The 26,128-nt window shown below is 40.1% G+C and overlaps 1 protein-coding gene and 1 long non-coding RNA gene across 3 annotated transcripts in view; both read right to left on the bottom strand.

The window, feature by feature from the left end:
* The window catches only part of RDX (radixin), a 41,138-nt gene extending 25,843 nt beyond the window's left edge, over positions 1-15,295 (bottom strand). The window contains exons 1-3 of one of the 2 annotated variants that reach the window (XM_072850567.1): positions 15,007-15,295; positions 8,005-8,057; positions 7,158-7,229 (exon numbers count right to left, since the gene is read on the bottom strand). In XM_072850567.1, the coding sequence (XP_072706668.1) occupies positions 7,158-7,169 (12 nt within the window). In that variant the 5' untranslated portion in view covers positions 7,170-7,229; positions 8,005-8,057; positions 15,007-15,295. The remainder of the gene's footprint in view (positions 1-7,157; positions 7,230-8,004; positions 8,058-15,006) is intronic. The other variant, XM_072850566.1, reaches the window with a different exon arrangement.
* Positions 15,296-16,891: 1,596 nt separating this feature from the next.
* The window catches only part of LOC140646511 (uncharacterized), a 20,788-nt gene continuing 11,551 nt past the window's right edge, over positions 16,892-26,128 (bottom strand). The window contains exons 4-5 of the long non-coding RNA XR_012040469.1: positions 23,841-23,915; positions 16,892-17,749 (exon numbers count right to left, since the gene is read on the bottom strand). This is a non-coding gene — a long non-coding RNA (uncharacterized lncRNA). The remainder of the gene's footprint in view (positions 17,750-23,840; positions 23,916-26,128) is intronic.

Raw genomic sequence — 26,128 nt, 5'->3', positions numbered from 1 at the left:
TTAAATACTAAAATATCATGGTAAACATGCCCGGGAAACACTTAAAAATGCTACTGTAGGCTTAGTAACTGGGTAACTTAGACTTTGTGAATCCTCTGGCAAGGTCCGTGTGGTGAGAGATCCTCCCCTCACGCTCCACAGATCAGGCAATGTCATACCTGAACGGCAGCTCCGCGATGACAGACAGAATTGACATCCAGCAATACACCACTCCTAGACCAGCCCTCTTACATCCAGCACCAGAAATCACTGACTTAGGCCACTGTAACATACACAGTAAACAAAAAAAACAAACCACCAAAACCCAAACAACCAAAAAACTCCAATGCTTCCAATGCCCAACCCATGGAGCTATAGACAGTTTTAATGCAGAGGATATAAGACAGCTTCTCAGCTCCCACTTTAGATATATGACTATACTGATGTTTGTCCAGTAAAGCTAGGACAAGAAGTGCACCCTTTGCTGGGAAGAAGGTGGCATTTAAAAAAACCCCACAACCCATAAGCAAAATGTGAACACCCTTAGGGTTTGCCTCTTTCTGGCAGAATTTCATCCTGAATATATTGCCTTTATGCAACTATACGTTAAATTATATAAGCCAAGCATCTAGACAAGCACAGGCTATATTTAAAAGGCCATAATGCAAAAGATAAAAGGGCAGGTTAACGAGTTATTTTAATTTTTAAAAAAATTCTAAAAGGAAGAAAATGCCTTAGCACAAAGTTTTCTTCCGCTAACTACCTATAAGAGTGCATTTTATAAACAAAGCTGCTGTAAGAGGGAATAAAGAACCCAGTGAAGTTTAGCATAGCACAGAAAAAAAGTCTGCTGGACATTTAGGAAAATGCTACTGTAAGGCTCTGTTTTAGAGCACCAAATCTCTGTTTAAAATACTTTAAAAGCTGTGAGGTAGGTATTGGTGACTATTTAGCTTGGCTCATTTGCCTATACTGAACAATATAAACAAGTGGTCAGGGACAGAAACCTTTCACCACAAAAGGATCACCAAACATTTGGAAAAAACTGCTACAATAAGTATAGTTTTTCTTTATTTCTGACAAAACTGCGTTGTCCCATATCTGGGTACATATACGTATTTTTTTAATCTATTTGTAATAAACTTTTCCCAAATAATAATGCTTTAAACCCTTGCATTGTGACAGTTATCTTCTTCACCTTATAGAATCATAGAATAGTTTGGGTTGAAAAGGACCTTTAGAGGTCATCTAGTCCAACCCCCCTGCAATGAGCAGGGACATCTTCAACTAGATCAGGTTGCTCAGAGCCCCATCCAACCTGACCTCGAATGTTTCCAGGGATGGGGCATCTACCACCTCTCTGGGCAACCTGTTCCACTGTTTCACCACCCTCATTGTAAAACATTTCTTCCTTAAATCTAGTCTGGATCTACCCTCTTTTAGTTTAAAACCATTACCCCTTGTCCTATCGCAACAGACCCTGCTAAAAAGTCTGTCCCCATCTTTCTTATAAGCCCCCTTTAAGTACTGAAAGGCCACAAGAAGGTCTCCCTGGAGCCTCCTCTTCTCCAGGCTGAACAACCCCAACTCTCTCAGCCTTTCTTCATGGGAAAGGTGTTCCGTCCCTCTGATCATATTTGTGGCCCTCCTCTGGACCCGCTCCAAACAGCTCCATGTCTTCCCTGTACTGAGGGCTCCAGAGCTGGATGCAGTACTCCAGGTTGCGTCTCACCAGAGCAGAGTAGAGGGGCAGAATCACCTCTCTCGACCTGCTGGCCACGCTTCTTTTGATGCAGCCCAGGATACAGTTGGACTTCGGGACTGCAAGTGTGTGTTGCCGGCTCATGTCCAGCTTTTCATCCACCAGTACCCTCAAGTCCTTCTCGGCAGGGCTGCTCTCAATCCCTGCATCCCCCAGCCTGCATTGATACCAGGGGTTGCCCTGACCCAGGTGCAGGACCTTGCACTTGGCCTTGTTGAACCTCATGAGTTTCACATGGGCCCGCTTCTCAAGCTTCTCCAGGTCCTTGGCATCAGAACTAGCACTCTGAGTTTATCTGTATTTTACCAGACTTCATAGAATCATAGAATGGTTTGGGTTGGAAGGCACCTTAAGGATCATCTAGTTCCAAGCCCCCTGCCATGGTCAGGGGCACCTTCCACTAGACCAGGGTGCTCAAAGCCCCATCCAACCTGGCCTTGAACACTTCCAGGGATGGGGCATCCACAACTTCTCTGGGCAACCTGTTCAGTGCCTCACCACCCTCATAGTGAAGACATTGACTTGCTTCAGAATGATTAAACACAAGGGAAAGGGAAGAACACATACATACATACATGTTGATTATTCTTTGTGAAGGGAGCAACTGATATTTTGATAATAAAAGTTGCTAATGAGTTATGAGGACATTTGCCACAGCTTACAAAATAGTATTTATAAAAAACAATCTAAACCAATTTATCTATGAAAGAATTTATCCAAACCAATAAAGAGTACAGTCAATGAACATACCTGGAACAATAAACATCCATGTGCACATATTAAAAGCATGCATTTCATACGGGAATTGTATTTTTGTTGTATTCTTTCACTGCTTTAAGGACTTGAAAAAAATGTTTTCACACTTCCTTGTAGTATCTAACTTCAACCCTCCACAATTTAATGGGATATTACAGTCACCACATTAACCTTTGGACCTCTCCTCAAACATAGATACACTCCATTAAATATGCACAAAAACTGTTAGCTTAATAGTCGAATACTTCGTATTACTGTACTTCAGCCATTGTTTGCAGATATTAGTTGTGGCACTTCAGCTTTCACAAGGAAGCCCAAAACCAAGTAGGTACCACTATTTAGTAAGAAAGCCATTTAAAATTACATGAAAGAGGTTTCCAGTGGTTTTGCTTTGTTTTCATAAATGCAATATGAACTAGTCGCATGTAAGATCCACAGAAACCAGTCCAATTCTTATAAATAAAAAAATTGCATATAGCAAAAAAAGTTTCTTCCAAGAGTTTCTTCACACTAGTTCAGCCGATTACTATATCAAGTTTGCATATTAAATTATTTGTGTTAAGGAGTAGTAATATACTGGTCCCACTGCTTTACACACTGTACAAATATACACAGCACACTCTCCACATCAACCTCAAAGCAGACATAGGAAGAGATGCAAGAGAAAAATTAATGAAGAAGATAAGGTAAAAAGGATTAAACAGCATTAGGAACAGAAGGCTACAGAATAATGGCAAATAGATTTTACTAATAGACACATCAAAAGAAAGCAGTCCTCCAAACTGACATCAGTTATCTACTTACGCTGCAGAAATAAATCATATATTCAAACCATAATTCAAATACTGCACTACACATCTCAAAGATTTTCCTGTAAAACAACAACACTCTAGCCAAAAAATAATTTATACACTACTTCAACCACTTTACTGAAATTAACTTGATCTTGTAAATATTAATTCAAATTTTAAACATCCATATTATTCCAGAAGCTGGTATCTACTCCTCCTGAATACACAGTATCATAAAATGTTGAAGAAGTCTAAAAAAATAATTCTTTTTTAATTTTTGACATCTACCCCTGTTACTACCCAGCGTAATACTTTCTCTCACGTCTTGCAGTCTTGTACAAAAATGCTCCAAACTACCATCAAAACAGGTGATAATTTTAACTCCTCTTACACCCTATAAATGCAACTAATATTTCAGTCAATTAAACCTAATCTTCTTAGCCTATGAAATGATTAACAGTTATGTAACTAATGATGTCTAATTTTAGTTTCTATGTTTCTATTTTTGGTGAAGATCTGGGAGAATGGCATACAGCTGAGAAACGTTTTGTACCTGTTCTTTTAGGAAGAATGCACTGAAAATAAGTTTCAACAAATATTCTATTCTTCAGTAAGCAGAGAACTAAGCACACTGAAAATAGCCCTATTAACAGCTCCAATTTTGATTACAGCAGCAAAGACCTAATTAAACAAAGAAGTCACCAATTTTTTTTAGATGAATCACAACAGAAGCTAAATGAAACTTAATTTTGCACAGCTGGGCGTGAACTGAGAATATTAAGTCTCAGACCTATTTTGTTTTAAAAGTAGAGGAGATGCTGAGTGAACTGCTTGAAAGAATGGAAAGCCACTTTGTTACAAACAGAGACAAAGTGAACAAACAGACTTTTCTACCGAAGCAATCAAACAAGAAAATGACTCGATAATGCATATTTTTCAGACACATATTACCTTAATACCTCAGGACGATATATTAAACTCACTTTTACCCTTCCAAAACAGCCTTTTCACTCAAGCTATTTAACCTAGTAGCCTCTAAGAGAGAAAATCCCAAATACATAAGAACAATGACCTTTTACTACCATGTATAAGAAGATCATTCACAGTGGCATGAACCTTATTTCAGACTAAGACTTCCAGGAAAAATGAAAGATCTTTGCTTTAAAATTCAACTATGCCAAGACTCTTTACTGGTCTTCATTTATTTAATTTTGTCTGGAATAATACATAACTTTTCAACATGAAAGCAAAAAAGTGAAACCAAAATCTATTCCATTGGTTTTTATGTGATTTAGTGTTTACTGATTTCATTTAAACCAATCTATAGCTTAATTATTTGTTATGCACAACAAAAAAAAATTAATTCCAAAAAAGTGGAGAGAATTTACTTATACTGCACAGACAACCAGATTTTCTGAAAACTATCAATTGGATCATTACAGCAGAATCTAGGAAAAAATATACATACCTAAATGTGTCACAGTAATACAGAGAAGAGAGCTATATAATAACACTGTCAAAATTCTCACCAGTTATGTTAACTGAGTTTTCTTAATTCTTAACCATGATTATTTCATTATTTTTCAGGTTAAAAGACCTCCAATAATAAAACTACAGAACACTGACAGTCTTATTGCAACAGCTGTCAAAAATAAAGAACAAGGAGTTGAAGCACAAATAGTTTCCGGACTAGAAGTACATTTAGTCATTGTGGATTGTCTTTAAAGACAACTGGTAAGAGCTACAGTGAATGTCCAGAGCAAGAGACCTTCTACAGTCCAGTACTATCAACCCCCAGCAGAACAGCAAGCCTCTTCAAAGAACAATGTCAGATTCATTAAACATAGCCAATGACTAGGCTGTTAGTCTCCAAAGAAGGGGGGCGAGGGGATTTTTATAGGGAAAATTACTTTATCTTTGGCATGTGTGCTACTTCTTCATTCACTGATTACCAATTATAATTACAGCAACCTGTAGTTTACAGGAAGAAATCCATATGACATTGAGAGATATAATCAATTTAATTTCATTTCTTAATGGCTCCTTTCACTTGGCTTCCTTGTAAGATCTCACACGTGCCTACATCGTCAGGAGACATAAGAGAACATCCCAGCATAGGAGAACTCTTTATATAAAGCCACTCATAAAAGGAAAAAAAAAATTATCTCATCTTTGGCACGAATCCAGCTTCTTTCCTGTGATCTGGTAGCTAATTCCATTCCTAGAGTGGATTGTGAGCTCTTCCAACACCTCTGCAATCTCAGTTCTAAGGATATTGCTTTTCTTGTGAACAACCCTAAAACTGTATTTCCTACGATTTTCTCCGGTCCTTAAAATAGAGGGAACCCTGCCTGCCTAAATTCCATGGTTCCAATCCCAGAATTTAAAAAGAAGTAACCTCACTCAGCCTGTCTCTTTTTCTAGTCATCACTTCTGTGACTTCATTGCTCTGTGGCTGCATGAAGCTGGGGGCCTCAGGAACCACATGGCCCCACAGTGACTTTTTGCCTTATTCTTAAAATACAGTTTTCCAGTTGAGAAGCTCTATCAAAGGCACTACTCAATTATCATAGCCAGGACTCAAAAAGGTCAGAAAACAGCATGCTGCTAATTCATTTTCCTGCCCTTAATAGTGCAGCTTTCTGTAAGAAGGGGGCAGGATACAAATAACTACTTCCAACTTCAGAAAGTGCTAAGATATTGCTCCCAATCCACAGGGGTGAAAAGAAGAAATTAGAGAAACAATATGGCACGGCCAGTTGGTCAGTAGACCAACAGCAAAGCTCAGAACAGAACTTCTAATGCGATTCCCATGCTCACATTATTCATTAAGCTGTACCAGTTCCAAATACTGGTGTGCAATACAGACTATTTACACTGGTAATTTCTGATTAATACCAAAAACCTTTTATACATCTATGTATAGGTAAGTATATGTGTACACACATGCACACAGACATATCTATTCTTAGTAATAGATCTGCCCTGCTCCTAATCTACTACCTCACTGAAACATCAGTAAACAAAGAAAGCCTGAAGGCTACTACATAAACCAATTGAGTTTAATAGAAATAATCTCCCCTGACAATTCGGTTCTCTTTCTGAATGCTTTGCTCTCTGAATACAAGGGGAAGAGACAACCAAAAGTCATTTAACAGATGGCAGATGAAATCCTAAGCAACCAATATCACAGCAAAAAAATCAAGCTGCTGAGTAATTATGTCCTCAAAGAATTCTAGAACTATTATCAAAACAAAAGTTGGAGAATTTTTTTTCGCCAGTGGATAGAAAGGGGATGAACCCTTACCTAAGCTGAAGTGAGATGAATAGGAGACCACAGACATTGCTTATTTCTTCCCTTCAAGACCTACCTTCTAGGTTATACCCTCTACCATGGTAAAACTACCACCTAACAGTGCTGTTTGCTGTCACAGACACTTTACGCATGTTCTGTCTTCCCCTGCCAAATCCTGCAGCAAATCCTTCCACTGATTCTCATAGATGTTGAGTCAGGCTCAAATTATGCCTCCATTAACCACTGTATGTCATCTCATCTCAAAATCAACAATTCCTGAAAATCATTCCTCCTGCCAGCCAAATGGGCTCCAAGTTTATTGTGGTTTATAAGTACTGCCCCCATCTCCAAGTGTGCTCCATGCAACTTGCAGTACTGAGCTTTCTTGATCTTTTTTCACATGTTGGTATTAAACTATCTCAACCTCAATTGTACATGATCAGATCTTATGAAATCTAGAAAGGGCAGAGTCAAAACAACTAGAGCTGTTATAAGATCACCACTCAAATGTGAAAACACAGTTAGATTTTAGATGAGTAAGCTCATCTAAAGTAAAATGAGAACAGCTACTTACTGGTTTCGGCATTTTTCTTGTTTTCTTTAGTCTCTTGTCCACTTAAGTCTTCTACAAACTCTCTGTCCCCTTCTGTCAAAAACACAATTAAAAGGGTTGTTTTTAAATTAATCATAACAGAGTTCATTTAGATCACAGCAAATAGTACAAATTCCAAAGCAAGTAAACAAGTGCTCTACATGTACAAAATACACTTTTCAGTAGATAACATGAATAAAAAGCAACTGATTTAGTCAGTACCAGAATCTACAGGTCTCTAAGTAGTAACCTCCTTTCTAGTTTTTGTAGAATAATAATCCACTAATGTTAGAATAAAGAGACAAGAGTTGCCCAAGTGCTACAAATTCTTTTTAAAACTTTTGATATCAGAAATCTTCTACTATTAAAAGCCTTTAACATTATTTGCAAGAAGTAAAATTTGTACAAGGAACTCCAAAGTTGCGATTTAATCTGTCAATTCTAGTCAAACTCGAAACATCATGAAAACAAAGAAAAAACCTAACCTAATTTTAAAGCATCAAAATTGTATTTCATGTCTATAAAAGCATCTGTTTCTCTTGGTGAAGGAATGACACAGTCATTTTTCCCAAATGAAGAAAAATGCAAGTACACCATTGCAGTAGAAAAAGGAAGAAAATCTGCTCTGCTTAAAATAACATAACTTTTTTTTTTTTAAGCAGAAAGGCTGTAAGTTATGTCTACGTGGTAATGAAAGTATTCGCTATTGTGTTCTGTTCCAAAAAAGTTTTTATGCCTTGAAAAAAATATGCTTGCAATGCTATTGGTAGATAGCATCCTGCTTCCTTTTTAATTTATTCTAACTCAGAAAGAATAAGCATCTAGTCACCTTCTTGCACAGTTCTAAAGTAACAACTTCCATGAATCAGTCCTGCTGCTGGTCTGCAAAGAGTACCAAAGGTGGCATTACCTTCAAAAATAACATTAACTGGAATTACAGTTATACTAAGAAAAACTAAAGTGACAAACTATTCCGAATAATCCAAGATTCCAGTATAACAACTCCATGACTGCATCAGATGAATAAAATTTTCAGAAGTGCTTAAAAAAAAAAAAAAAGAGAAAAACAAAATGTTTAGAGTAATTCATTTATCAAAAGCAAACTTTTGTATAAATTATTTCTCATTCACAAAGAAAAATGCAAATATAAAGTATTGTTATAATATTTACAAAAGAAGTTCTTTTTCCTTGCTTCTTGGTAATAAAAAAATATCAGTAAATATTAGAAACATTTGCACAGCAACCTAAGGTGCACTAGCATTTCATTTTTATTTCTTTTTCTAATCTGTAGAGATATGTTTGAAAAGTGGGAATGGAAAAAAGAGACAAAGGATGAAAACAGAATTTAAGAAGCCTCAACGTTGTTGGCTGGTAAAGAAAAATTAATGTTAAAACTAAAGATTACAGAGAGATCTAATGGTATAATGCAGATATGGAGCAAATTTTGTTTAATGAAAAATCAGCCTGAAAAATTAAAACAGTATCTTTCGGTTATATTCATTACGACATAATTAATGTAGCAGGACTATGAAGGTATAATGCTACATTTGTCTAGCATAAAGACAATTACATTCCAATATATTATTTTTTTAATTACAGAAGACATTCTAAAGTATCAGACAGTATCAGTAAGACTACTTTACTATTCTAAGATATCGTTCAATATATTATTGAAAAATATGAATACACTTTTCCACAATTTCCCCCCTCCCCTTCTTTTAAACCAAAAAAGCTTTTTTTTGGGGGGAAGGGTTTGTTTGGGTCCTTACAGCACTGGCTTTTGATAAAATTCAGTAGCACATTTACAGTTCACAGAAGAGATTTCCCCCTCTTTTCTCCTCCTTTCCCTAATGTACTCCTCAGAAAAACTCAGAAGAGTAGTAAAAAGCAAAACAAGCTTGGCTCTAATATCTGCTAACAGTAAGCACGATTCCAAACTGTAGTAATCCCTGCGTTCACCTTCTTGACAGTAAAGGCTCATTGCTTGCAAAACTGAAGGCAGATTGAAGCCCTAGAGTTAAACTCAGTTAATTAACGATGCAAAAGCTAAATTAGATTCTCATCCACCATTTTATAAGCGTGCCAACTCAACAGTACTAAAAGGAATAGAAAGTAGCACAACTATTTTTATGTGCCTATAGTTATATTAGCACTGAAAAGAAGGGGTATGGCAAGATGGCTGATAAGTCCAGTCTCCAGGAGACAAATGAGAGCATATGGCACAAGGCCAAGATCTGTGTTATCAACTGATTACTTTCTGAGGTCTTTCTACAAGAGACCACATCTGTCACTTTCTAAAATGACTGTCATACCCTCATACATTTTATCATTGAAAATTCTTCCATAAATAAGTCCCAACTTTCTGCTTTGGGTTTTACCCAAACATTTTGTTAAACTACTGTCAACCAACCCTAAATTACTTATTTGAAAACATAGTTTAAAAACCTTAATGTAGTTTTAAAATTTGAAACATGACTACAAAGTTTTATAGGATAATTCTATGTCACCAAATCACAATTGGTAGACATGTAATTTAAATGAGTTTACAGAATTAACATTTATTGTTTGCACACAATAAAACAAAGCTATCAGCTAAAAGTAAGAATCCTCTTGTGCAAAATTCAATAAAAATGAAGTCTCACTGTCAGCCCCACAGATCTCGTGGGCCTGATAAATTATCACAGTACACAAGCAACAGAAAAAAACTCTGTGCAAAACAAATAGCAGCCCAGGTATTTTTTGTTGACATGTTTGCTGTAATATCTTTTACTATAGTAAAAAAAAAAATCTACAATTTCTTTAAAAAGAGAAAAATTTAATAAATTTAGAGACAACGATGCTGAACTTGTTTCTATTTCAGATCATAAAGCCCTTGTGCCATATTATAAGGAGGGGGGGGGATCAAACTCAACTGATAGGGTCTACTATTTAAATTAATGGACCATTGTTTCAATTTTATATATAATGCAAAAAACAGCCTGTGTCTACTTGCTTTCATACTCAAAATGTCATGCAATTTCAAAACAGTATATTCACACAAAAGCATTGCAACTAAGTAGTATAGGTATATAAAAATCAAGAAGTTCACAGATCTTAAAATTGTGCTAAAACTGAAATAAAATAAGCACTGAATAGAAAAATAACACCCTATCTTTCCCAATTATTGGCACCAGCTAACATTAAAAACAAAACAAATAAGGAAAATATTTAGCCAGAAGAAACAAAAAATCACTGCCAGGCAAAATATTGTGCATCTCCACTATTACTACTGGAGTGGGAGTTCAGTTCTGCTACTTACGTGTTTCAAATAAATTTATATTTAGTAGATGCAACCATATCAGTTTTATCTTTGAAACAATGAATTACTTATGCTTACTTTTATCTTAACACTTATGTGAAATGGCATTGCAAATAGAGGAAAAAAAAACAAAACAGCCAAGTGGGACTGGGAATGACATCCCTATTGCTTCCTGCATTCTGAAGCCAGCTTGTGACCTACTAGACATAAAGGCTCATCACTTTGGCATTTCAATTCCCAAAGGTGCCTCTTCCAAGTCAGGATTAGCAGGGTTGTGAGTTTGCAGAGTTCCTACTGCTACAACACTCCAGCCCCCGAGACTTCACAGCATATGCGGTAATCTGGACTCTGGACGAAATCACCAAAATATCAGCAGGCTCCACATCACAAACAAAAAAATCATCCAGAACTTCAAGAATTCTCTTGAAACGAAGAACTGTGATTTCAATTCATTTCACTACAAGGCAGTTAAGATTTTTAAATCGGTATCATCCATGTTTCCAGTTATGCCACAGAAGCCAACAAATAAAGCAATTGTTGAAAGATGACAAAGAAAGCTTTCTTCAGAAAATGATGGTGCATAAAATGCTTGATGCCAAAATTCTGTCAAATAATTTATGCAGCAGCTGCTTTCAAAAGAAACATTCATACACACAGCCATGGGTCTGGGGTCAGGTGAGGATGGGATATGAGGCAGAAGGCTTGAGCAGGATGCCTGGCTGGTGGAGAACCAGCCCTCAAAAGGAGGACCCCTGCCTCACAGCTTGGGACCTTCTCTCAGAAGCACTCTTCAGCAGTGTGCCTCCTAAGCTCTAGCAAGAGGTTCATCATCTGTTTTCCTACATACAGATGGCAGCAACCACAGAGCTTTAGCCACAGCGATACAACTAACTCTTATTTACAGGAACTTATTTAAAATTAATATACTTTTTCATTTCAAAGTCTTACACCATTCCATTTTTTGTGATACTTAAAAGTTTTAGATCTTTGGGGAGGCAGCAATAGGCAACTTACAGGCCACTGTACCTGACTAACTGGTCTCAGCTTTCTACAAAAACGCCTCTACTCCAAAGCAGCCTGTGAATGCCTGCAGGGCAATCATCTTTTACACTAACAGCTCCCTAATGACACACTTGCTGCAGTCCAATAAAGAAGTTAATTCGCCACAGACTTTACTTCTGCATACATCTTTTTCAGACAGACCGAGAGGTTGTCTACACAATTGTCTGCAATGCAAGCAAACCAAGGGGGGAACCGAAACAAGCCATCTGTCTCACAAAAAAAAGGAAAAAAAAGAAAAATAAAGAGCTGAATTCTATAACTAACACGTAATAATTGAGATTTGACCGGTGCTAGATATCACATGCAGAGTATTACATACCAACTTTTTTTTTAGTACTGCATCTTTACCTTCTTAAAACCACCTTTTGCCCTAGTCCTTCCTTCCCCAAAATACTTGAGGTAGGCTTGCTGTCTCTCTGAAAAATAACTGCAATATAACCAGTACAATTGTTATGCATTAAATGTATTTATAGTTAAACATATTTTGAAGAGTGAAGTGTTTCTTCCAAAATGGAGTTCCTGAGAACTTCAGAAGTACAAACGAAAACTTGGCAGTTGCCAACACAGTAGTTAAACAAAAAGCAACACAGACCAGCCAAAGAATATTTGTGCAATACTTGCAGTTTTACCAGTTAATAAACTGGTATGCTATAGATGTGCTATACAATTTACATACAGTTTATATTTATTGAGTTTAGTAACCTTACTTCAAATTTTAGCTTCAAAATACCCACAACTGCACTATTTGAAATAACTCATCTGATATACAAGCAAAAATGGAAATTAAGAAGTGTGACTGATGCAGGTACTCTGTTGTTTCAAGGTGAAATAAACCTTTATCTAAAGATACAGTTAGCAAAGAATTACGACATAACCGAAATTCTGGGTATATCCCAGTTCAAAACCAGGTATTATATTTTCTGAATAATGCTGTTAAGTCTCTTAGAACTAGTTCCATAAAACAAAGGAAACTTATGAACATGAACTGGCCGGTTGCAGTCTCCATATACACTAGCTAGAGTTCTTAAATCGAAATGTTCTAGTGTAAAGACTATTAACTCTCTTTTTGGGCCAATGTAATATTTGTTTTTCCTTGCACTACAAGGTTGAAGGTTTCATTTCACAGAGCAATTAATAAATGGCTAAAGCAGAAAGGAAAAAAGGATTTAAATTCAAAGCACAGCTAAGAATCAGCCTACTGGTAAAGTTAGCCCACAGATACAGCCCTTCAATGCTGAAAGGAAAGAGTTTACCTAGGCCCCTTCAGCTCTGGAGTAAACTCGCTGAGCATGCAAGATACACCGCGTGCTGCTTTAATGCATCAGTATCTTTCAACAATCAGGACTTTCTTCAGAAGTTTGTATAAAGCTTTGTTTACATTTACAGACTTGAAAATCCTCCCTTTCCTCTCCTCCCACAGACTCCTAACGCAACACAAAGCGATAGGACAGCTTTGATGTATTTAACACATCCAACAGAAAGAAGTAATACCTTAAACAACTTCCCTCTTCACCTCTGCCAACAGAAGTACCCCTTCTCAAAAAGCTGAGCAAGACTGTTGAAGAAGAAAGGCCGTATACCTATCCTAACAGTGGCTAAAGTAACCTTCTTTACCAGGAACTGCCTTCTAATATCTAATATCTCTACCCTTCTTACCCCCTAATTTTGCATCTTGTAGATGGATCCATATTCTCACTCTCTTTATGGCTTTACCTAATTTTCTGTGAACCAACTTTTTTCCTGCAGCTCTATCATCAAGCCCTGCGATGCTCTCTACCACAATGGCAGAAATAGTCAGACCAGAACTCTTTTTGTCATCTCTACAAACACTTTTACACCGTTTCTTTCAGTCAGCATGCAAGAACTCTCTGGACAGCTCCTGACATGTCACACCATGTCATTTTCTGTGTGTTTTCTAAAGCTGTTTGTTGTACTTTTGCTCTCTAGTCTCCCAACCTGATGGAAGAGCTGTGTCACTTCGGCACAAAGCTTGGAAATATGCCACTGCCTTGCAATTGCCATTTGCTGGGAGGCTGCTTATCTGGGAACATTGCACTGACTTGCAGTTTATTTTTCTCACAGCCCCTCTTATGCTAAATCAATGGATCAACAGAGGCAAGTCTTATAATTCAATAAACAGTTACTACTTGTCTCTTATCTTTAATGATCACAAAACTACCTCATCACAGTAGCCATAATGTTACTGTATACCAACTCCACATCTTCCCTCGCAACACACATTGCCCAGCAGCATTGTGCCAAGGCACTGTATAAGAGCTGACAGCAACAATGGTATTTCTACCGTCTTCTGAATGCGTGAAGTGCTGTGCAGGCACATGCATCCTCAAAACATTTCTGTGACATAAACATGATGACAAGCATCTCTGATGAAAACAAAACAGAGTAAGATGCAGGGACACGTCTGAGGCCTGACACAAACCAGTCACAAAGACAGAATTAATTAAAACTCAGAACTGCAACTCCCATAACTCAGTTAAAAAAATAGAATCTTTTTAAAAGCCTGTACCAGAAAGAGGAACATGAAATACTTGTCTAGGGTGTTACATAGACGGGAAAAGACAGCTTAATAGCACCTTACAACTGATGTGATTAGTTGTGTTGGCATGGAGTCCAAAGAGTTATTTTTTTCACATTCGAATTAAGAAAACTGACAAAAGATAAATGAATTCTACAAAGTTGAAACTAAACCCCCTTATCTGCGCTAGACTTTAAGCGGCAAGGTCAATTACAAATGCCTACGACTTGTACAAAACATTAATCCATTCAAAAAAACAATGCACAAAGGCTCATTCAGGGCCGCTGTGCCCATTACGTCGGCCAGTATTTAAGGACTCTAAAAATGTGCATTTGTTGAAAACAATAGACAGCAACAGATGCTTCGCAGAACTTGTTTATGAAGTAATTCCTTATTATTCTTCCACACCGCCACAGTCAGCTGGCCGACCCGACTGCCACATGTCTACGGTAACCTCAAGAGCCGCGACGCTGGGGGACATGAATAATGCAGAGGGGGCTGCGCGGCACGGGCACGCCGAGGGCGCGCTCCCGGGGCTTCCCCAACAAAGCGCCCGCCCGCCGCCCCCTCAGCGGCGGCGGGCTCGGCGAGAGGCCCCCTCCCCGGCAGCGGCGGGCGCTGCGCCTCGGACGCGAGCAGCGCGTTGCAGCGCCGCGTCGCCGCCGCAACAAGTCGCCCCGCTGCGCGCCGGTGCCCTCCCCCGCCCCCCGAGGGCTGCGGGCGGGCTCCTGCCTCCGGCTGCCGCCAGCGCGGCGGGGGAGCGGGTCCCCACGGCCGCCGCCTGCCGCCCCCGCGCTGCTCTCCGGGGCGCCGCGGCAGGGGAGACCCCGCCCCCGCGCCCGCTGACAGCCGCCCGCGCTCCCCTCGCCTCAGCGCCCCGCGGGGCCAGCGCAGCCTGGGCGGCGGCGCGGCCGCTCCCTGCGCCCCCACCTCACCTGGGGCTCCGCTCCCCCGCGAGCGGGGTGGGCGCTCCGCGGCGTCGGGCGGAGACGAGACCCCGGGGTAGGGCGCCGGGCGCGGCGCTCTCCGCTCCTCGCGGGGCAGGGCAGTGTCCCCCGTCCCCCCCCGCCGCGCAGCTCCCCGCTCGCAGCGGGGCAGGAGGCGCTGCGGGGCCGCCCCGTGCTGCTCGCGGCGCCGCCGGGGACGAGGCGCCAAGCGCGGCCGCCGCTGACAGCTCCGCAATATGGCGGCGGCCGCCGCCGTTCAGATTTTCCCCCCTATCAGATGTTGCTCCTGCGCCCACATTGGGCATGCGCGGCGCGGCCGGGCATGCGCGTCAGGCAGTGCGAAGCCGCTGCCCGTAGTGCCGGCGTCGGCGGAGGGGCGCGGGGGCTGGCGGCGCGCGGGAGGCTCGCGGGCGCGGAAGGCGCCGTGCGCGGCCGTGGCCGTGGCGAGGAGGCGGCGCTGCGGCCGTGAGGGGGCCGTGGCGGCGGCTGGGGCTCCCGTTGGGGGACGCGGAGGGTGAGAGGACCGGGACTCCCATGGGAGCACAGTGAGGGTGAGGGACGGGTCTCCCGGAGGGGGGAACGACTGTGAGCACCCACGGTGAGGCGGAGTCTAGGCAGGGCGGCCCTGAGGCCAGGCTCGCCCCCCAGAGCCCGCACCGCGCTGCCGCCCCTCTGCGCGGAGCTTCGCAGCGTCCCGCACGCTCGGGCTGAGCTGGTACTCGGAGACGCGAGTGCCCCGCGGAAATCACCCGAGCCCAGCTCTGCCCGCGCGTGTTTGGTTGTAGTAGCCGCTCGGCGGTAAAGCTGTCCTCGAAGAACTCTTTGCTCACTTGAGAAGATGAGGAGAAAGAGCTCTCCCGTTCGCACAGCTGGGCAGCCGAGTCTAAGGGCAGACGGGGAAAGCGAATGTCAGTAAAGCCTGAGCCAGGGAGGGGGGAGTTGGCAGCGTGGATGTTTTCCATTCGAAGCCCTGCGAGGAAATAACATGCCCTCCTTTTTGTCTGGGGAGAAAAGGGCAGGCCTGTATTTCAGGGAGCCTGTGGGTGTGGGTGCGATAGGCGCAGCTGGGGCGCGGTGGCAGTGCAGGTGTTTCGGCAGATAGGGTGGCACGGAGCTGGCGATGCCACCAGTCGGGGGACTCAGCGGGCAGGAACGGGGCTCGGGATGTGGTGAGCTAGGGGCTGGGATGGCTCCAGCTGGGATGGCTCCTGAGAAAAGGGAAGCCTTCAGAGAAAAAGCGCGGAATGCAGTTTGAGTGGAGAGTGCTAACCTGTTCCCCTCTTCCATCTCATGGAAGTGATGGGACCCTTGCTCCTTTTTCATCACTCAGGTGGGGGAAAGAGTCACACTGGGGCTTGGGATCACACTTTTTATATATATATTTTTTTTTTCATATACAATCCCAATGGGGATGGAGAAGAAAACAGCAATCAGGAGAATCCTTCTGAAGGACAGGGAGGTTGAGGCAGTCCCAGCCCCCTCTGTGCTTTTGCAGTTCATTTTTGTTTGCAAGAAAGTGAAGGTGCTCCCTGAGCTCGGTGGCAACATAGGCAGGGAGGCCATGCTCAGTGCAAAGGGATCCACTTGAGCTACCAACTCTGAGTCATGCAGCTGCTATTAATACACCTCGCCCTCTGGCTGTCTGATAAAGAAAGAAGGGTTGGGGGAAGAACTAAGAGGAATTTTCAATTAAAGCTGCTTCAAAAAGAATAATGAGAATATTTTAGGATGAATCGGAGGTGGGGAGAAGGGGAAGAAGACGAGAGCAGCCTGGCAAACAACAAGGAATAATCTCCCAGAGAATCTGTGGGAGCCTCACTGACTAAATTTTTTTTTTATTTGTTTGGACAAAAGTTAAAGAACATTCCGATAAACTAGATGACTACATCATACAAACTATGATGAAATTAAATAGAATTATATAAGCTTGAGTTTAATTGCTTCTTCTAGAGGCATTTAATGAGTTTAATCTGTGATGATTTTATGCATTTTATTGTGTATTTCAAACAGGCATTTCACTCACAGTCATCACCACAGAACCTGAACATCTCAGTCTGTTAAAGGTGCGTTCAATTTCATCCCATGTGCTAAAATTTCAATTCCAGCTTTGTTTTTTGCTTCAAGGAAGAAGTGACAGTGGCTAATTCCTCCTTCTCTCTGTTCTTCATCATGAAGAACATCCTGACTTGAAACAGAATTTTTTGCAGTACATTAAACTTCTGAAGTGTCTTACAGCCTCTGCAGGTACACAGTTCCACTGACCAGCCGCCATTAGTATGCAACGTACTTTTCCCTGTTGAGATGGCCTTTTCCTTCAGGTCAGTGTAAGATCCAAGTGAAATGAAAAAAAACCATGGAAAACCAAACCCCATTTCATTCAGTCGCCTAAATAAATTGGCTATGATTCAGTGCAGTGCACAGATAAAATGTGTTTACTTTAGTTGACTGAATTAGAGGCTCGCTTTTCTTCCAAATTAGTCCATTGCGAACTGCCTCAAATATAGGATTATTGCACGGGCATCTCTACTAGTGTTGGTAGCATGTGGAAGAAAGTTCCTTTCAATTTGTGCATTATCACCATAGGATATGCTTTATCTCTTATCCTGTCACATGAAGAATATTATTGCTCAAAAATGTCAAGGTAAATAATAGTCTTATCTTCCTTGTCAACAGTATAATGTGGTTTTCTTCTCACCTTGCTTCCTTAACAAGGTGTAAAATTGCAGTTTGTCTGATAAAACAGGGCAGTAAAAACAAAAGTGTAGTTAGAGATCGTATTCTTTTTCACCATGAAACTGAAACTACAGAAAGAACTACAGGCAATAAAGAGAGCTTTCAGATACCCATATCAACTTAAATTACACAGTTCTTTAAGAGGTAGGTTATAAAGATAAAGTTAACGATAACAATGCCGTAACTGCAAGATATAAGAGTTTGTCTTCCAGCAGTAATGCCAAAATACAGTTCTTCATTAAAAAACAGATTTTAAACTTTCATTGCCCTATCTGAGGAATCAATCCTAGAATTGCTTTTGAAAGTAAAGATTCCTGGGCCAATGCTTCTCTTCTTTTTCAGTGCACCTGCAGAGGCATAAAGCATTAGTCAGTGAAGACCCAGCTGTGTGTTACATGCTACTGTTATTAAAGCTAATGTACAATCCAAGGGCCATTTACTGGACAAGGCATTTTGGAAAGGAGAACTAAGGAAAAAAAAAACCATCTTGAGGAATTTCTGAGGTTTTTTGGCATGTTAAATGGTATGCAACACACCTTTACTTTATCCTCTGATTCAATTAAGATTTATGCCATCAGCTGGGATAGAAGTGTAGTTCTGCCCATACTGTGCCCCTAACATGAAAAGTTATACATGGACTTAGTCTACAAGCCTGGAAGCTAGCCACTCTGTCTGGGAATATTTATGCATATGACTCAACACACACATACTCATCTATTAATATGTTTACAGAAGCAGACCTCACAAAGTCTAAAATTATTGTAGGGTAATTTTACTATTACTAATTGTATGGTCGAAAACCAAGTAAATTTTTTATTCTTTTGTTAGTATTTGAATAACAATAATAGGATATGTTACCTTAGTGGACATTAATTGTATTTCTTTTTCCAACAAGTATGTTAGATTGCCTTTTAAAGTCTTTGTTAGAAACAAATGGAATTGAAAGAATTTTGTGGTCATTAGATGAATCCAATTCACAGATATTTTAAATATTTGGTGAAATTACAATAAATGTCTGAAGTAATAGTTTTTATGTCTGTTGTTAAATTTGTCTGTCATTTACAATTAAATGTATCTAATTCCAAAAAGTATTTTCCATGCATTATTAAAATACCAGATTTCAATAAAAATATGAGGGTTCCAGTAGTAACACTGACCATGCCAAGTTGCCTTTATTGTGTGCATATATATAGCCTCAGCTTTGATCAAGTTCAAATGGCAAAATATGGTATGACTCTGGAGGGATTTGTCCTTTTCCTTTCTGAAATACCACAGCTGTGTGAAGCTCACTCAGGTGTCCTTCAGTGCCGTGATCCTGCAATTGGCAGCACCTCCACAAGCCTCAGCTCCGGGGAAGATGTCAGGGAATCCAGGTCAAGGACTCTTCAGCCGGATATTCCCCTGCATGAGGGTGGTGATGAGGGAGGACAGCCCCAGCGTGCAAAAAGCTATATGGAAGGGGGATTCTTCCTCCTCTTCAGGGACATGCAGGAAATGGAAAGGATAAACCAGCACCTGAAAGCCTGATCAAAACATCTGAAAAACAGCAGTCAGGATAATCTACTAATGAACCGCTGTGTTGGCAGCTGGCTTGGTGTCAGGCTGTTCTACCTTTTGTTTTAATTACCTAGCTGAAGAGGCTAAGCCTTTAACATTGGCATTGACACTTGCCTGGCCAGCAGTCACCTTTACTGTTGAAAATCTGTAAGGCTGGCTGCACAAGTTTTGTCCTGTGGCCCAATGAATTCCTGCCAGTGAAAGACTTAAGGAGAACATTGCTTCTCTTGATGACTGTTCCCATCAGAAGTGGACACGTTACACTGGCTAGGGCCTGGGTGAGTGAGAAGCCCAAAGGCTTTACCACTGACTGTCTCTCACACATGATGACCTCTTCCAGTGACACGTTTTTGTTTTCTCTTAGGGATTTAGTCTCTACAGCAAAGATACCACAGTGATGTCAGCCTATCTCAGGGGCAAATTTTAATACCTTTTCTGCTCAAGACTGGAAGTAGTAAAATCACTTGTAGAGGAGTGTGTTTATTTAACAGTGTCAAATATGGATCTTAACAATTCATTCTAAGTGAATCAGTATTTGCGTCTCTGTGGTAATAATTTGCTAATTTAATTTTTGCGCACAAAGTATGTATTACGCAGTCCTTATGTTCCATCTATTATTTCAACCACCATTATCACTTTATGATTTGTTTTTCTAACTGTTGGTAATTGCACAAGAGGCAAGTTAACAAATTAAGCTGCTTTGCAATTAAGGTTGGGGCAAGCTGTCTGATTTCCTGTATCCCAGATGGGACATATCTGGTCATGTCACTGCTCTTGTGTCATGTCACCCAAACATGCCTTCACTGATATGTGAGGTTGTCATCTAACAGCTGACACTTAGCTGCAGTTCCTGCTTCTGGCCACTTAATGCTTTTATCTCATTCATAGTTATAATTATTATGACAAGTGCAAGTTGTTCCACAGTGACAGCATTGTTTTTTTAGTGACAGTGTTTATTTTAGTTATAATGTGGCTGTAGCTGGGTCATGTCCGTAGCATTGGAAATCAAAGCCATTGATAATCATGGAGGTATTAACTTCAGTGAAATGTTAAGTATTTATAATGAAATAAAATAGGAGGTAAGGTACTAGGCAGAGATAAAGGCACCGATCCAGACAACATCTTTTTTGATGAAACTATTTCTGCTGGTGAAAAAAAGGAATATGGTTACCAAGGAATTGGATGCAAGTGTTTGAAAGCTTGAAAAATATATACAACTGTTAGAGCCAAAGCAAATGCTTTTTTTTTTTTCCCCCCCCTAAGGCACATGTACACTGTTCTGAGATACAGCCATACAACTTTGTGAATAAACAAAATCATATTAAAAAGTAAAGCTTTTTACTAGGAATCACTCACTGAAGTATGTTTAGGTCCTGACCCCCTCTGATTTTACTGCATTTACTTACTTCCCTATTAACAAGCAGAAATAAGCAAGACGGTGGAAGGGGAGTTACAACTTCTCAGCCAAAATATATTCTCAAGACTTTGTGTCATCTCCCTGTTCTACCAAAATGGACATGCCCAAACCCCAAAACAGAAGTCCACCTTTCCCCTCAAGTCTTTCCAAACAGAGTGGCTAAGACTCCTTTTTTAAGATGGGAATTTCCTGGAATATTTATATATATTTTGGAAAAAAAGAGTGAAAATTGAAGTAGACTGTTCAGTTTTGTGTTTCCCAGATATGGGACATTTTTGATAGCATGCCAGTAGCTTCACAAAAGATGAAAAAATGCCTGCAGAACCAAAGGAAACACCCCATCACCTCTTTAAAGGGGATATTTCACAACAGTCTCCCCAACCCACTTTTATTAAGAAAATGTTTTAGTTAGAAGAAAACAGATGGCAATTTTTGCCAAAGTTGTTTTCAGCTAAATCCTGTGTAGCCCTTAATCATGAAACTCTGCTGAAAAAAAAGTAGCAAAAAAAAAAAAGTCCTGAACATTATATAAAGAAGTAGAGACTGAATACAATTCCTCTCTTATTTTAAATGCTATGCTTCTGCTGAAATCACTGGCTTATTTCAGAGTTAATCTGCTAGTACTGAGTACAAGGTTGTAAGTCCACAGACATTCTGGGCTTCTGAAGGAATTTGGGAACAAAAAGACTGAGCTGATATTAGCAAAAGTATGTGTCATTAAAACCAGCTACAGCTCTATTGCTGAAGTGGATACCCCCACAGATTCAGGTTTTTTTCACCTCACAAGCATAGCAAGTGAGGAATGTATCAAGGCACTTCGTGTGCAGAACTAGATTAATCTCAAGGCTTTATCATCAGCACACCTACAAAGATGCAGTTTTGAGTCTGGAAGGTAATTTAGCCTTAAGAGGGCACCTGCTCTTGCAGCAGTTGTTGCGTTATGTTGCCATCGAACCTTATCAGAACAAATCACCCTCCACTGAAGTTCAGCAAAGAGAAATGTAGGGCAGGAAAGGGAGAAAGGCAAGATAATTCTAGGGTGCTAAGAACTTCAGTGTGCTATGTCTCCAAGTATATTTTTAAAGGCTGCTCCTTTTTCATTTCACTGCATATGAAGAAGGTCTGAAAGATTTAAGAGTATTTCTTTGCCTTTAGAAAAAATATTAAAAGACACGGTCTTTGGCTATCGTTAAGGACACCTCAAAGGCAGCTGAAGAACCAGGTGGACTAGAATATTACAAGAGTACCAAAGCAATGAAATATGATTAAATTGAAATGGGAAATTAGTTTGACTTAGTCCCCTTAAGGGTCTGAATTCTGCTCATGATTTTCTATTACACGTCATTCATGAAGTTTAGCAGTGAACAGAGATTGAAAGGGTGGCACATAAGGACAGATTTGATACTTCAGATGCTGCCAAAGTTGAAATTACAAAATAGGTAATTTGCCCCGTGAAACTAGATTGAGGTTGTGTGTGTTTGGAAACAGAGCCCTGTAACTGACTGATTTGGTGTAGCTGTAATTCTTTCTTGTGGCTAAGGCAAACTTGAGAGCTTTTCCTGGTGTAGATTCCCTGCTGACTGAGAAGTTATGAGATCGCTCAGTCAGTCCATCCCAGCTGGGGACACCTCAATTGTCTTCTTCTTCTTTCCTGATGGCCATTTACATGAAATTTGTAGGATAGTAATTTCTTCCAAGGCCCCTACCTTTGTTGCATTTGGTTGAAGTTGGCTAATAGGTTTTAAAGTTATCAGGTAAACTTGCAGAGGAACCTACTTTGATGACAAAAGCTGGGCTGAAAATAGTTATAAAACTGAGATCCACTATGAAGGCAGAAGTACCAGTCCAAGTTATTTATCTTGTTAAACAATGAACAATTTTTTCCTATATCCTGAACTAATATTCAGACTAGACTGTAGATAACACATTTTTAAGTTCAACATTTAGCATTAAATGTTACTTGCAGCCTACTTGGAAACCAGCAGGTTTGGTTACTACTTTTTCCATCTGAAAGTTCAAATTTTGTTACATCCTGGCGTTGACGAATTCTGGGAGTAGTTTGAACATCTGTTTGCTGCATGTATCACTATAGCTCAGATGTTAATCTTTTAATCAAATGAGATGAAGTACTCCTGCTAAGACCTCCAATTTGGTCATTTTTTTGTTTCTTTTAAACAAAATACATTCCTTGCTCCCATTTAACAGATCAAGAGGAGAGTTACTCTGGTTGCCCTGCTGATTGCTTGTCATCCTATATGGAGTTTCTTCTACATGGAGCCAGTCAAAACCACTAAGGCTTTGCATGAAAATGGAGGTTTGGTAGCTTGAAGATCTGCCCTTTCTTCCTTCTTTACATAATTTCCTGTCACGTAAGTACAGCTGAGAATTTTTTCCTCATTGCTTCAGCTGAGCCCTGCAAACTTCATTTCTATTGTCAATCTACAAAAGACTGGGGGAATTCCAGCATTGGTGTACAGGGAGCACAATGGCAAATGAAGTTTGCACAAGGTAGAGAAGGTAAAAAATTAATCTTGCACATTATATGTTAATATTGTTTCCAGAGAAAGAGCTATCAATGTAGACAGTATAGTATGTGGCTATGATCAACAAAACATTTAGGATTCATATATGTACAGATCATACAACCTCAGCTGAAATCTGTGTACAGCTCTGATTGTTGCAGCCTAAAAGACTACAGAATTAGGAGACATTTGGAGACACTGAAGGGGCATGAAAAAAGGCCTCTAATTGAATTAGGACTTTTTGCCTAAGAAATGAAATAAATAAGAAGAGATTCAAATATGCAAGCCTGAGGCTTAGGAGGAAAAAAACCCAACAAAACAGCCCTTTCCTGAGCACTGTAGAGGAATGGAAAACCAAGAGAGGGTGAGTGCTCCATTGGCATCTTGTGGATAGAAAAGGAGCTGAACAGAACGGAGCTGAACAGAATGGAGCTGAACAGAACGGAGCTGAACGGGCAGGCTTGAAACCGTCTGTTGGAAGTCTAAGCTTTGTTGTATTTCTGTTAACAAGTCAGCCACTGAGAGAAAGCATGGTATAAATTTGAAACAGTGATGTAATTACAGTAATGTGTGAAAAGCCTGGGCAAACTCACTCAGCGTAAATGTGCTCAGGGCTAGCAGTCATCCTGATCTGAAACCTCCCTTTCAGCCTGGGGATGCAGCAGCTCCTAGAAGGGAAATTGAAAGCTCTGTAAAAAACAATCTTCCTGGGTCAACAAGGATTATTTGTGTCTTTATATGTGGTCTCATATGAAAAAGCACAAAATCACTAGCAAGTGACTAACAAGAAGGAACAGCCAGCAGGATGGTCAGTAGGAAAGGACAGCAGGTGACTGGGAGCAACTAACCCAAATTAGATGGTGACATGTCGGCATGCAGCAGCCTAAACTGAGGCAGGTGGTCAATCCACTGGACTTGACACTAAGTACCACTGAATAAAGTACTACCTAAGGAGGTAAGTAGCTGTCACCTGCACTAAGAAATCAGAGCACAACTCTAAATTATAACTACTGTCCTTCAGGGAAAGTGTAGTTGCTGTCCCATTTCCCTTCCTTTACTTTCCTCCTTTCTAAGTTCTGTTTTGTTAAGCTGTTTGTAAGTGGGAAGTACAGTATTATTTAGGTCACTTTTTAGTAAATATTCCCTAGAAATTCTGGGTCAGGATCTAGCAAAAGGCTTGCAAACATAAAAATAGAATAGAGAATGTGGTCTGTGAGCTTTCATTTTCTTAGTCTTGTAGTACAAGAGGAGGCAGACTGTGTAGCTGACAACTGGTATATTTGAAACCGAGTGTTGTCTTTCCATCAAAGAACAAAATAGACTGTGAAACTCACTGCTCCAGGATGTTATTGAAGTCAAAACACACAGCAAGAGTCTAGGAGGGAAGGCAATATTCTCTTGCCCTGAATTACTGTATTCTGGATATTCTTGTTATTTATATAAGAGGTATTAAAATCAAAAAACAACTTGAAACACAAAGTTTAAACAAGTTAGTAATTAGGATGAAGTCTCCATCGCCCCAATTCTGTTGAAAATATGTTTGAGTTTGTTTTGGTTTTGCATCTTCTCAGAAGCATTGGGAATTGACAACAGTTAGAGATACACAACTGGGCTAAGTGAACATAATGCAGTATGGCAAGTTATATGCTCCAGTGAGCTCAACATTTTCTTAGAAATAAAACTAGGTTTAGCCCACAGAGAGAGCATGTCAGTGATCAAACTATACATGCCTTGAGGAAAAACAGGGGAAGGAATCTCTAAGGTTTAATTCTGTAAAGCAAAGTTTCAAAGAGACTACTGAAGAGCAAGTAATTGCTCCAAACTCCCTCTTGCTGAAAGGTCAATTTTTAGTTCCCTTTAGGACAATGTAAGAAATACATGTTACACAACTGTCCAGAAAATCCTTCATTTCTGTAGGAAGTCAGTTCTTCTAGGCAACTTAGGCTTTTGGGAAATTAATTTATGCAGAGATCCATTTCAGGTGTTACTGTACAACTATTGAGGCTCAGAAAACCTTGTTTGCAAATGCAACAGACCGTGAAAATGGTGAGTTAGATTCATGTTTACAGCTCTGCTTAGCAATTAAAATTTCTAACTTAAAATGCAATTGACAACTATTGAGATCCTTGAGAGTGCTACCATTCCCTGTGGAAGGGTCTGTCACGGTTCCACCCAAGATTCTTCAAAGTTCACTGTATTTGCAAAGGCTTGTTTTGATATTCATTCTCCCATGTATACAAAATCTGATGGCAGTAGTCCCTCTATACAATTCTGCATGGAAGAAGAGAATCCAGCTCTCACTGCAACCTACTTATTTTTCAGTAGTAGCGTAGTCACACTTCTGCTAATGGTAGCAGAGCAGAATACAGCATTTTTGCTTACATGTCTTTTTCATTACTAGTTTTATGATAACACTAAAACACCACATCCTGGAAAATACAGCAAGGGAGGCTGTATTGTTAAGGTGGTTTTACAAGCAAAATGAAGATATGCCTGAAGTCTGCGTAGGGGCTTTTAATCCAGATATTGTGAGTATAACTAGCAGCTGCATTGTCACCTGCACTGAGATGTAGACGGGTTCTGTGTTCGCTTCTTCACCTGGCCACATGAGAACTGAAATGTCTGAAATGTCTTCATCAAGACAAGAGCCTTCAGAGCAACACTATATAAAAGGTTCAGGCCTTCTTCAAGATGTTAGTATAACCAGATGTCATTTGCTTCTCATCACATTTTCAAAATCCCTGGAAGAGATTTTTAATTGCTAACATTTTTCTTCATCAGTTTAAGATCTAATCTCTATCTTAATATATTCAGAAATCAGTTACAAAAATATTTGTGTAGTACCTAATGTAATTATTACTCAAAGGCTCACTACATTCTA

The sequence above is a fragment of the Ciconia boyciana genome, chromosome 1, assembly GCF_034638445.1.
Source record: "Ciconia boyciana chromosome 1, ASM3463844v1, whole genome shotgun sequence".
NCBI classification, from domain to species: domain Eukaryota; kingdom Metazoa; phylum Chordata; class Aves; order Ciconiiformes; family Ciconiidae; genus Ciconia; species Ciconia boyciana.
Note: the sequence above shows the minus strand (reverse complement) of the source record. Positions and strands in the feature narration are given on the sequence as shown.